Genomic DNA, 13199 nt, shown 5'->3' with positions numbered 1-13199 from the left:
TTGTGGGACTGAGTGAGCTCTGATACTATCTCCAGGCAGACAGTGTCAGAATTGAATTGCTTGACGGATTGCTTGATGGTGTTGGAAAACGCACACTGGAGACCTTTATGTGCTATCAGGCCATATACAGACTGGGATTTCTGATAATTTCCAACCAAAACAAAGTTCATTTTCAATGGCAAAATAAAACTATGCGACTCTACATCAGTTCACCCTATTAGATTTTATTTTTTGAAATATTATTGTCCAGTGAACTCCCCAAATCTGAAACCATGCAGTAGGTATGTAAAGTAGAGCAGGTGCTCACAAAATCAACAGCGGCTGCCTTGGGGGTCAGTGCTTATGACCCTGAGATGCACTCAATGGGAACCACTTCTGGCCTTTCAGATCCAAATAAAACAACATAGCCAACTTTTCTCAGCTCAGGTGACTCCTCTGGACTCCCCTACCACCTGGTCGATACATGTGTAAGATCTGAGTGGTTCCTACTGTGCGGGATACTTGGTTGGGACTCCATCTCTGCCTGCTCTGGTCATGACCACCTTTTGCCTAGTGAACTCCTCCCTGTGGGTCCCAGCATGTTGTCATCTCCATGTGGACGGAGTATGCAGCTAAAGACATACAACTAACTACAAACTTGTGGTTTTCAACCCCAAAGCTTACAGAATAGTTATTTCAGCATTACAAATTCAAATTCAGCTCTTAGGATATTCAATTAAAAAATACAGAGTGTCCATCTTCTATTCATTCATGTGATAAATATTTTTTGAACACCTACTATGCTTCAGGCACTGCTCCAGCGGCTATAGAGACATCGGTGAACACACAGACAAAAGTCTCTGCCCTCATGGAGCTTATGTTATAGTATGTGTGTGTGGCAGGGGTGGGGGAGGAAAAGATAATATAGAATAAATGCAATAAATAGGTGAATTCAGTAAGGGCTGTATTTAAAAAAATACTGCAGGGTAAGGGTGTTGGGGGAGGGGCTATGGTTTTGAACAAGGTGGACGAGTGAGAGGAAATGACACCTTTCCTTTAGTTCCGAAATACACAGCTCTTTGGTCTACCCTGGTTGCAAACTCTGTGAAGGCAGGAACCAAAGGAGATTCATCTTTGTATCCCAGGTGTACCTGGTCCATGGCAGGACTTTAGAATAACTGCTGAAAAAAAAAATACATATATTCTGTATTTTTCCAAAGCAAGGCTACTTGTAATAAATGGTATAGATTTATCAGACAGCTGGCCAGGAAATGGATGTAGTATTTGGCATTGACAAAACAGCATGCCTTAGAATCAAATCCTTGGAATTCCACCTCGTGGTACCCCAAATAATAATTCTACAATGTTTGTTCCACTAGAGTTCTGTGGGGACAAGATCCCCAGGATAATCCATATCACCCTTCCATATAGTTGTTACTGCAAAATCAAAATGTCCTTTGATCACGCTTAAGTGGGAGACGTGCTGCCTTTTATTTTAGACCAATAGGAGAAAAGATAACAAATGTTGCATGGGATAGAGGTGGTAAGGGATGTCAGTATCCAAGGCTCTTGGCAATACAGAGAAGACACCAGTGAGATGGATTATAAGGTATAGCCACCTTCACTGAGGCGCTCCACCATGCTCATCACCTCAGCTATTCCTCACACTGAAGCCACAGGACAGGCATGCTTCCTTGCCCCACTCAAGAAGCCCTTTCCTTCTTGGAGCTTATTACTGTGGTGGCTGAGTATGCAAGTGTCAGCTGATAAGTGTACAAAATAATGTCAGTGCAACTGCAGTTTTCCCTCCCTGCCGTGGCAGTCATTCTCAGACACTGACACTCAATCACACACACACGGTCATTCATTCATTCATCAACTAAGGACTGACGAAAGCCTACTGCGTGCCTGGCATGTTTTTAAGTGCTGGGGATACAAAAGCAAACAAGGACAAAGTCCTTGCCCTCTGAAAGGCTACATTCAAGTGGAGTTAGACAATAAATGGATAAATACATAATATAACGTCAGTTAACAGTGAGGACTATGGAGGAATGAAGCCAAGTCAGGGGACAGAAAGCGATGGAGGTCTGGCTGTAGGCGCACGTGTTATCTTGGGTTAGGCAGTCTCTGAGGTGGTCCTAAGGATTCCCCACCTCCTGGCATTCCTGCCCTTGTGCAGCCCCCTCCCTTCACTTCTAACAGACACAGCAGGGCAGACGTGATGGACTGTCATTGCTGAGATGAGGGTGTAAAGAGACTGAGCTTCCATCTTGCGTTCTCCCTCTTCCCTGGATCTCTTGCTCTGGGGAAAGCCAGAAGCCATGGCGTGAGGCCGTCCCACGTGAGCAAGCTTGGAAGCCCATCACCCCCATTCAGGCCTTGAGACAGCTGCAGCCCAGGTGACACCTTGACTGCAGCCTTGTGAGAGGTCCTGAGTCAGATTCCTCCAGCTCAGCTCCAACCAGATTCCTGACCCACAGAAACTGTGAGAAATGTTTTTTGCTTTCAGCTGCTCAGTTTTAGGACAATTTGGTATACAGGAATGGGTAACTGACACAGTGGTCAAGGATGGCCTCTGAGTAAGTACCTTGGAAAGAGACAGCCATGTGAAGATCCGGGGGAAGAGGGGCTGGGGATGTCAAGGGCAAGTGCCAAGGCCCTGAAACGGGAACAAGCTGGGCAAGTCTGAAAGAAGTGCGAAGGCCAGTGCGATGCGGAAAGAAGAGACAGGCAGAGACCCCCACGGATAGAGAAGCACCCAGTCCTAGAAGGCTGCTGCTCTAGCCACCACTAACTGCCTTAAACAAGCGCCAACATGACAATAACAGTAAGAGCTAATGTTTGAGTACTTAAGTGTACTAGGAATCATGCTAAGTGCTTTATTGCGTTTATTCTTCACAGTAACCCTATAAAGTAGGTATTATTATCAGCTCAGTTTTATAGATAAGGAAACTGAGGCTCAGAAAGGCTGAGTGGCTCTCCCACATTTGCAAGTTAGGAAGCAGTAAAGCGGACATTCAAACCAGGCCCTCTGCCTTCTGAGTCCTTACACTTCACCTCTACACAGTACCGTCGAAAGAGTCCCCTAGAAAGAAAGCCTCTTTCACCCTTAAAAAAGAAAAACCAAAAACCAAAAAAAACCGTCCAAACCCCAAAGTGTTGTTAAGCCAACTGGTCCAGCCGCTGTCTGATTAGATGCTCTGGGCAGCTTGATTTTCTCTAGGAGCCCTTTTGAGAGAACTGGTTTGAGGCTTTATCTACAATTGCTCTGAGGTCTGACCCAAGTCAGCATGGTAAACTTAGAAAAGCACACAGGTAGCTTTTCTTTTCTTTTCTTTTTTTTTAAACTTTGGGTTTGTTTTTTTGTTTGTTTGTTTGTTTATTGCTTTATTTATTTATGGCTGTGTTGGGTCCTCGCCCCTGTGCGAGGGCCCCCCCGAGTTGCGGCAAGTGGGGGCCACTCTTCATCGCGGTGCGCGGGGCCTCTCATTATCGCGGCCTCTCTTGTTGCGGAGCACAGGCTCCAGACGCACAGGCTCAGTAATTGTGGCTCACGGGCCTAGCTGCTCGGCGGCATGCGGGATCCTCCCAGACCAGGACTCGAACCCGTGTCCCCTGCACCGGCAGGCAGACTCTCAACCACTGCGCCACCAGGGAAGCCCCCAGCTTTTCTTTTTGACATTTATTAAGAGCCTTACATAACAAATCTGGAGGTTACTGAGAATCAGTAGGTAAAATACCAATATATTCTATTTTATGCAATTTTATGCTTAGCTGACATAGCTTGAGCCCTGACCTCCTATCAATAATTCAGATACCTGGTACCCAACCAGGTATCCATCTGCTATAGAACTTGCTTTTCCTTCCTGCTTAACTTTTGTCTTGAAGCTTGAGGAAGACTATAAATATTCCATCAGAATCTTAATCTCTTTGTGAAAAGAGGAGAAACACAATCCATTTATCTTTGATTTTTATCTATATTCAGTTACATTAGGAATGCTATTTTAAACTATCTTTTTTTAAAAGCAGTGGCTTTAGCAGACTGATAACCTTCCATACAGGGGTCCATAAATTTATATTATAGTGCTGCATTGAGCCAGAGGAAACAAACAAAAAACATAACAGAGGGCACTAAGGTTTTTGTTTTCAAGTTTTCACCTAGAAGAAATATGAATGAAACCAGCTTGTTCGACACAATTAAGGATATTATAGTAATAACATTAATAGCTAACATTGATTGAGAGCATGCTATATGGGCCTGATACTGTCCTAAGCACTTTGACTATATTGTCTAAATTAATAGTTATAACATCCCTATATGGTTAAGTATTATTGTTATCCCAATCTAACAGATGAAGAATCTCAGGCACAAAGAGGTCAAACAGCTTGTCCAAGGTCACATAGCTAAAAAGTCTAGTGCCGAGACCAAGACTCAGGCAGTGTGATTCCGACGGTGCAAGCTCTTAACTCCTACACGATACTGCCTCGCAGTTATCAGTTATTTAGCCTGAAAAGATGTGCAGGACCCCAGGCACAACCACTTCTGCTTCTAAGAAAGATATGCTTCTTTCAAAAATACCAAAAACAAAAGTAAGATCAACTCTCCTAATACACATACATCTATTAGCCAATCCCAAACTCCTACAATATGCTACTGCCCTGCGCAATAACTCAAAATTCTTTATTATAATTATTAGGTAAGAACATATACAGATTAAAGACACATGCTATGAATTTAGGCACTAATAAAAACTACACGCACAGACAAAGCTGAAAGTTTATTCCTTTAAAAAGGTTCATCATTTTGCTTTTTTTGTTGCTCAGTAATCTCAGTTTATCTTCTAGAAAATTCTTAGCATGTTCTCATTTTTCCTCGGTCTCTCTTTTCTCTGCTCACATGTCACCTCCTCAGAAAAGCCCTCCTCAACTAATCAAACTCTCCGTGCCTTCTCAAACCCCATGATTCTTTTACTTCCTGTTTACATCACTACCTTAATTACATTATATATTTATACACTTGTTTGTTTTCTACTCCTGCTGTTAGAAAATAGACTGCACGTGGGGCAACTTGTTCCCTGCTGTCCCCCTAGTACCTAAACTGTGCCCACATCTAGCGTGTGCTCAGTGATTGTGCCGAACAAACGAATGAATGAATTCGATGCTCCCTTTGAGGAGAGCCACTTGGTACAGGCAGAGGGCAGCAAGGGCCGGTCAGCTCACTGCCCCATCTCCTCTCCCCACCCCCAATTTCCACATCTCTAGTCCTGGAGTCTCGACCTTGTTAAAGATGTGAATTCTCACCAGGTAGGGGAAGGTGGTAAGGGTGGACTCCTATTATCAAGGACAGGTCTAGGAGAGGAGATGGTAAATCCTGCCTTACTGGTTTTGGTTGCAAGGGAGTGGTAGGAAAACAAAGGGCTGTGAAAGGCATGGATGTGGGGTCCTGCTCGACCTCTCTCACCTGTACCCCTAGAGAATCTGCCTCCAAGTTATTTTTTTCCAGCAGGTTTCTGGTATCCATCCTTTTACCTCCACGCCTACAACTGTGCCCCCTTACATTACACCTGGACTGTTACAAATGCCCCCTAACTCCCAGCTATCTTCCAGCGTTTCCTTCCACTCATTCATTCTGCACAGGTGTAGGACAAAAAAGCGAAACCTTTATGGCATTCCCTAGCTCGAGAATCTCGAATGGCTTCTTTACACTGGGAAAAAGGAAACCATTTATCCTGGAACACTATTTCTTTTACAAGTTTGCCTACTTCAGTACTCCATGAATTACTGGAAGGCAGGCTGCCTGATGGTTTTCTCTCTCCAGCGCCCAGGACAGTGGCTGGCAGAGTGGGTGCGCGTGAAACAATCTTTGCTACGAGAGTGTCCCTCGCCAGTTCCATTCTGTGTTCAGCAGATAATACCCTACACTGCACATCAGGGCACTTGGCCGTAAATGCAATCTGATACCTTTTCCATGTGTACAGCTCTTGTCTGCCCTCTCCAAAAGCAGAGGGCTTTTTAGGACAGACTCATATTCTCTTACGTCCACCATTTCTCAGGACTGTTACACTCCTAGGTACATATTTGCTGTATAGAGATCCAAAAATCTAGATTTGGAAGGAATTTCATTATGAAAAAAAAAATACAGACCACACAGTAATTGTAGCTTATAAATTTTCAAATGGCAAAAGAAAAACCAATGTTAAGAATCTGAGCACAAAAGGGCTGGATTTGGGGTCTTTATAAGTACTTGAAAGCAGACCGGTGGATCTGGGCAAATTTCCTAATAGCCCAGTTTGAAGGATAGTACAAAGACGGTCTCTGACTTTGAATTTTCCTAACCAGAAAAGATGACCTTTGTCTACCTATCCTATAGTCTTAGTAAGATGTTTAAGGGAAACAAGAAGGGTGGGGAATGGTGGGCCGTAGAATTTGGTGTGGTTTCGTATTTCCGGAAATGCAAGACACTCTTTGGTTCAGAATGACACTGACAGGACTACTTTCTATGTAGACACCTTTTCATCTCCACAGAGATTTTGTAGGCCCCTATGCATTATAACAACTAATTAGAACACTTAGATGTCGCAGCTATATGCAATTTATAAATAGTTTGTAAAGTGCTTTGAAAATGGAAAGTGCTAGGCAAGTACTCAAATGATTATATATTAAAAGCCTTTGGCATATAATCATTTTATTTAATAACTGGCTCTTTAGAAGGCACAGTACTTTATAGCTGAACAGAATTTCTGAGCTTGAACCACTGATATTTTATTTAGAGTGAAATGCTGTTAGCAAATCAGATACTGATCAAGTTTTTTTCAGTTTATATAAATAAATGTATGATTCATATCTATCTCCCTCACTTTTTCATCGACCAATTCTGCCTTCCCTTAGGTTCCTACAGACTTTTTGCAAAGATTCCTCCCACACCTCAGTGACTCACGGTTATCCTGCCTGCCCTGCCCTGTTTTTTCCTTTCACATGTCTGCCTTGTCAAGGCATTTTGTATGTTCCTGAGTTTACGACTACCCTAAACGGATTCAAGACTGCATGCAACATCATCAGTGACAATAAATCTTTTTAGGAGCAATGAAGCCATGAGATGTGGCAGGTGGCCACCAGTGGGTTCATCTCCACCAGTGGGTGTCCTGTTATTGATAGACTTCAGTCTACTATCACCATTCCACACTGCTATGTCCACTAATTAAACCTGGCTTTCATCTCCTGACAGGTCTTGGTTCATAGGCATTAAACTTCATTTAAATAATCGTGTTTACTATTACCACAGAACTACTCATAGGCAGAATTGTAGAAGAGGCAAACAAGTGTTTGATTGTTTACCACTATGCCTTTAGGACTTCCTTACATCTTCAAGTGCTAATGTCCTCACACTGACATTGGCTTTCTCTTACTATTACCCTGGGAAAATACTCCCTGTCCCTGCCCCATAACTTTGATCTTTCCCCATCCATTCCTGCTCCCACTTAATTTAGCCTCCAACGTCCTACAGTATATTTTCATTATTGGAAAACCCAAACTAAGCCATTCTTCTTGTACGAGTGTTAATGCTTAGCCTCTTTAGGCCCTAAACTAATGCTGCCAGCTGCCCATCGACCTCCCCGTTAATTCCAACCCATATCTTTCTGTCCTCATGTGACTCATTCATCATTCTCCCCTCTTTGAAAAGTCTTGGCTTCCACAACTTGACTGTCTACAGACTTTCCCACCACGTCATTGGTTGCTCTTTTGCCCAACCTTTAAATACTGAGCTTGTCCAAGGCTTGGCTTGGGCCCTCTTCTTTATTTATTTAAAAAAATTTTTTTAATTCTTTGGCCTTGCCACAGGGCACGTGGGATCTTAGTTCCCCGATCAGGGATCCGACCCTCATCCCCTGCAGTGGAAGTGCAGAGTCTTAACTACTGGACCACCAGGGAAAAGGCCCAAGCCCTCTTCTTAATCACACTCCAGTTTCTATGGATTTACCTCATCTTTGTGGCAAGAACTCACAACCCGTGTCAGTAATTTCGCCCCATACCTCGATAGGAGTCACCCTTTTCTTTCCTCACCTTCCACATCCAATTCCTGAGGTCTACCAATTCTGTGCCAGTTTGGCTCTCAAACGTATCTCAAATCCACAATCTTTTCTCCATCACTAGCTTATGGCCCTTCCAGGCCACTTCAGCGCTTACAGTTTATTTGCTTCTACCCTGGCCTCTCTACAATCCATTCCGACACACTGTGATCAGTTACTCAGATGTCTTCCCATTGTACTTCCCAAAGTCCTTTCCACGCCAGAGCTCTTCCCATGGAGTCTATCGTAGGCCCTTCTCCTCCTTGCTGGCCCTGCTATAGATCCGCACATCTTCTTTCAAGACCTTTATTTCCTCAAACCACCAGTGTTCTGCTTCAGGACTTTTGCAAGTGCTATTCCCCCAGAATGCTTTTTCTTTTTTCACAGCCAGCTCCTTCTCTTCCTGTAATCTCTAGAAGATCCTCTCTGCTTCCATACCTAAATCAGATTCCCCTCTCAGAGTACTGGGGGGTGGGGTGCTCAGGTTCAAAGGTTGACAGATATTTAGGGTGAATTAAGAGTCAAGTTGGGGTAGGACAGGTATGAGACACAAGGCTGAAGAGGTAAACAGGGCAGCTCTTAAGTGTGATTTACGAATATTTTAGGTTTTCCAAAAAAATCATTTTCCCCACATGCAAGTTTCCTCTTCCCTGTCCTTACTTTCTCTCAAATACTGTTCCTTTTAATGTAACCCTGGGCTATAATGAGATACCTACCCAAGGACTGAAAATGTTATCTGGTCATCCCAGTTTTCTCCTTCTTTAATATATTAGCATCCTGAAATTACAGCACTGAACTGGTATCTGTCCTATAAATGCTACCATAAAGATGGAGCCTGATACCACCTAACATTCTCACATGAAACCAGAATTCTCACAATTCTTTCAAATTATTTCCCACCCTTGCCCAATCTACCAATCATGGCAAAGGATGCAGTTGTCTCATGAATTACTAAAAACATCTAGGAAGAGGCCAAGTCCTCCCTTCACTCCCACCTTTCTTTTCTAGACTATCCACAGCCTATCTGGGGTCATGCTCTATTGCATCTCTCCCTCGCCCCCAATCACAGGTGTGCATACACATTCCTTTCAATTCCCTTGATCAAAGTCCTTGTCTAGGCCTCTGATTTATCTCATAGTTTCCTCACTTTCAATGTTGGTTCAATTAAAAGAAAAAAAAAAAAACCACAAAAACCTAAAATAGTCAACCTCGAGGACAAAGGAAAAAGAACCACTCAAATCAGTTTAAATAAAAGAGGGAATTTATTAGAAGAATACAGTTTCTTGCAGGGACTCCAACAGCTGAAATGGGTTAAGAGCTAGAAGCAGGGCTTTCTGCAGGACAGATCATGTTATAATCACAAACATTTACTTCTGGGTTTTGCAAGAGCACGAAAAGAATATCCTAGCGGTCAGTCCTCCCTGTATAGTGCGTAAGGCACTAGAATGTGGCTTCATTTCTGCTGGCTTTTTGATCCTTATATTCCTTTATGCTGGCCTCAAACTTGTCAAGCACATGCTGGCAGACATTCATGAGCTCAGTCAGGCCTCTCTGAAAGGGCTCAACAGCTGGAAGGGCACCTCGAGTCTGTATGCGCAAATTAATTTTGCTCTCTGAAGGATGGGTTGTAGTGTAACCACAAAATTCCACTTCCGGGTTCTTCATGATCATGTAACGAAGAGAATTTCCTAGGGTATGGTCCTCCTCGTGCAATACAAATGTCACACAGTGTCTATCTGTCCCAGCTGCCTGGACCATTTCCAGGGCTGTCTTCCTCTCGCCTTCAGCCATTGGGGTCTTCAATCCAGATATTTTTCTACACACATATTTTTTATAAAAATGAGATCACACTGAATACGGTTTTGTAACTAGCTTTTTTTCATCTACTATATCACAATTGCAACACGTTATTACTCTAATGCACTCCAATGACACAGAACGATTAGCACTAGCCCTTATTATTTTCCTGCCTCCACGTATTCTACCAATCAATAATTTATTGCCTCCAATTTCTCCCTTTTCCATTTGGCCGTCCACATGGCCACAAGGGGAGTGTCCTTAAAACAAAAAAGTTTGCTAAAATTTTCTTTTGGTAGGCTCACAAGAAAGGGATAGGATTAGAATAGGGTGGGCTCTGCTAAAGGATGAAAAGGAAGTTGAAAGGAGTGGAAAAACGAAGATTATCGTAAAAATAGAAACTAAAGATCATCAACGTGCAGGGCCAACTAGGGCTTCCGTTTGCAGGAGGTAAGGAAACCAGAATGGAAAGTCTGAGAAGAGCACCAAGCAGGAGGGAGAAAGCACTCAGCGCACCGAGTGGATCAATTAGCGCTCGGCACAGAGGAGGGACTTGGGCCCGACCAACACACCACCCCCATCGCTCGGGGAACAGTGGCCTGGTGCACGTTAGCTTTATTTACTCTTCCTGTTCCAAATGGGGGTGGGCAGTTAGGGAGCTTAACTCTGGCCTCACAACTCGTGTTCCCTCCTTGATATCGAGTGTACTGAGCGTCTCCACGCAAGCAACCCAGGTGTCCCCCCCTCCCTTCCCGATCGGGGCCCCTCTCCCCGCCCTGGCGCCCACTGCTCCCTCCTCGCCTGTCCTCCCAGCGAGGCCCTCGCTGCCAGGCCGGGCCGCGAAGGCTAAGGCCCCGGTCGGCCGCGGGCTCCCGGTGCAGGGCGCGGCCAGCTCCTCCCGCCCCCCTCCTCGGCCGTTACCTCTCCAGCTCCTGGTCGTCTTCCATGGCGGGGGCGACTTCCGGGATCCTCAGGTGGTGCTGGCGGGCCGGAGGCGCTGTCCCATACCTCGAAGCGAGCAGGCGCCGCAGGAAGGAAGGACTGACGGGAGGAGCGCGGACGGAAGGAGGGAGGAGGAGCCGCAGCGGCGCGGCAGGGCCCGGCCACTGGGCGGGGCGTGGAGGCTCCGCCGCGGAGCCTCGCCCACGGGCCCCGCCCCCGGCGCGCGGAGGGCGGCGGCCAGGCCTGAGCCGTTCACCTGCGCTCCTGAGCGAGTCGGCCCGCAGAGCTAGCCGGGAGACTGGTGCGGTCGGGCTCCTGCCCCGCCCCGAGGCCGAGACCGGCCAGTGGGCGCCGGAGCTCAGCCCTTGGCACCTTCCCTCCCGGTGATGGCGAAGGGGGCGGGGCCTTACCTGCCGCCCCCAGATCACCTTCCTTCTTGGAGCCAGGATCGGGCCTTTTTCTGACTTGCTGCTGGCCCGGTGGGGGACGGGATTAATCCCAGGAGGGACCACACCTCCCGGGGACGGGGGCGTTCATGGCACGACAGACTTACACTATAGTTGAGCAACACACTTTGAAGAATTTCACCACAGAATAGCATGGGTGTAACACAGTATTTGTTTCATCTGGGATCTTGCAGCTGCACAGCTCAACTGGGTCAAAGGACGAGCGTTTGTTTTTTATCTTTGGGGGAGAGGGGAGGAGTGAGAGTTTGGAAGGAAACTGTCCCCACTCCCCATCCTTTCTCTTCTAGGATCTTTTTCTACCCCGGAGTACGTCCTGCCTGGCTTTGGACGTCCTTTTCCCTTTTGGCCTCTTAAGCCTCCTCACCTGCGGAACCTCTCGCTCACCTTTGTTCCCAGGTGCCCCTGCCCCCGCCTCGGCAACCTTTCACCACCCAGACTCGCTCTCCGCCCTCCTTCTCCCTTCGTACCTCTCCGCTCTCCGTCCCCTCAGGTGTTCTTCGCCAATAACCCTCTCCCCTCCTGGCGGTCCTGCTCCCCTCGCCCCCATCACCCCGGCCAGCCCCGGTCCCTACCCCCCGACCCCCGCTGTCCTCCCGCCCGACACGCCCACAGTTGTTTTCCGGCGCCACCTCTTCTTACCCCACCCCCGATCCCCTAGATGTTCACCACCTCCCCCAGCTGTTCCCCTTTCCTCGCGCTGTCGGCGGTGAGCGCAAGAGGCACTTCCCGAGCGCGGGGAAATCAGGCGGGCTGCGTGGACAGCCGAGGGGTGGGGGAGGGCAGGCGGCGAGGGGCGGTGCGAGCTCACTCTAACTCCTGGTGACGGCCCCGGCCTGGCCCGCCCCCCGAGCTCTCGGATAGGTGGGGCCGCCTTCTGGCCTCCCCCCTCCCGCCCTATGCTGTCGCCGATTGGCCCGGGTGCGGGTCGGGTTGCGCGGCCCGGCCCTGGCGTTCGCCCGCGGGAAGGCAGCAGGGGCGGTTGAGAAGTGAAGTCTTGGCCAGAGTTTGCTTCTTGCCAGGAAATCGGCGGCGGCGGCGGCGATTCCCGGCGGGGCGGAGGCCGGCTGGCCCCGCGCTCCCTCAGCGGGCCGCGGAAGTGGAGCCGACTCTGGGCTGCGACGCCGGGAGCCGGGACGTGCCCGGGCAGGCGCGCTCCCCCGGTGAGTAACTTTGCCCTGCCCGCCTCGCTCTGCGCCGGCTCGCGGGTCCGGCCGCGCCTCAGGTGCGGGCGGCGTGGGGTGTGGGGCGGCCGGCGCCCTGGAGGCGGCCGGAGCGGCGCCGCGGCGTCTTCCGCGCTCTCCTCGCCCGGCCGGGCTGCGGGGACGCGGACCGGTGTGGGGCCGCCGCGCTGGTCCGGGGCGGAGGGCGCGGGCTGCCGGCGCCGGGGGCCCGCCGCTGTTACCGTTTGGTGGTTCCAGCCACCGTCTCGCTGGTCTTTGCGTCGCTTGCTCCAATTTTAGGGAGGAGAGAGTTGGGGATGAGTTTTCTGTTTCCTGCGTGTATGTTGTCGTGAATGAGAGTGCCGCCAGATGCCTTACCTCCGTCTTGTTCCCTGCAAAGGAGTGGGGAGAGATGATCCCCTCGGTCCCAGCCTGCTGCCTGTGAATTCTCACCCTTCCCTTTAGACTGGAGAGGGTGGGAGAGAGATTTGACATCTTCGAGGGAGTAATTTCAAAATTCGGATCTTGATTTGGAAGCAGTCGCATCCAGAGCACCATTCAGGAAAGACATCACTCGCTTTTCAGAGCTTCATGCCCTGTTTTAGACGAAGGACTTTCCACTTAGATGTAGTGTTTCTTCTGATGTTTCTGTGTACATTTAAGGTTATGAATCAGGACGTTCGTATCTGCCAGGAGCTACAGTACACTCATGCGTGGCCTTAACTGTGTAGCTGTTTTCTTTTTAAATCACAGAAACGAAATTGAATGAAAAGCAGCGGCGGTTCAGG

The 13199-nt window shown here is 48.0% G+C and overlaps 2 protein-coding genes across 3 annotated transcripts in view; one reads left to right on the top strand and one right to left on the bottom strand.

Moving 5' to 3' along the window:
* The window catches only part of POLR1D (RNA polymerase I and III subunit D), a 43060-nt gene extending 32181 nt beyond the window's left edge, over positions 1-10879 (bottom strand). The window contains exon 1 of the mRNA XM_059903149.1: positions 10764-10879. Within this exon, the coding sequence (XP_059759132.1) occupies positions 10764-10789 (26 nt within the window). The 5' untranslated portion in view covers positions 10790-10879. The remainder of the gene's footprint in view (positions 1-10763) is intronic.
* Positions 10880-12197: 1318 nt separating this feature from the next.
* Positions 12198-13199, top strand: part of LNX2 (ligand of numb-protein X 2) — an 87329-nt gene continuing 86327 nt past the window's right edge. For both annotated transcript variants that reach the window (XM_059903159.1, XM_059903158.1), the window contains exon 1: positions 12198-12411. The gene's annotated coding sequence lies outside the window, so the exon portion shown is untranslated. The remainder of the gene's footprint in view (positions 12412-13199) is intronic.

This window comes from Balaenoptera ricei, chromosome 18 (assembly GCF_028023285.1).
Source record: "Balaenoptera ricei isolate mBalRic1 chromosome 18, mBalRic1.hap2, whole genome shotgun sequence".
NCBI lineage: Eukaryota > Metazoa > Chordata > Mammalia > Artiodactyla > Balaenopteridae > Balaenoptera > Balaenoptera ricei.
Note: the sequence above shows the minus strand (reverse complement) of the source record. Positions and strands in the feature narration are given on the sequence as shown.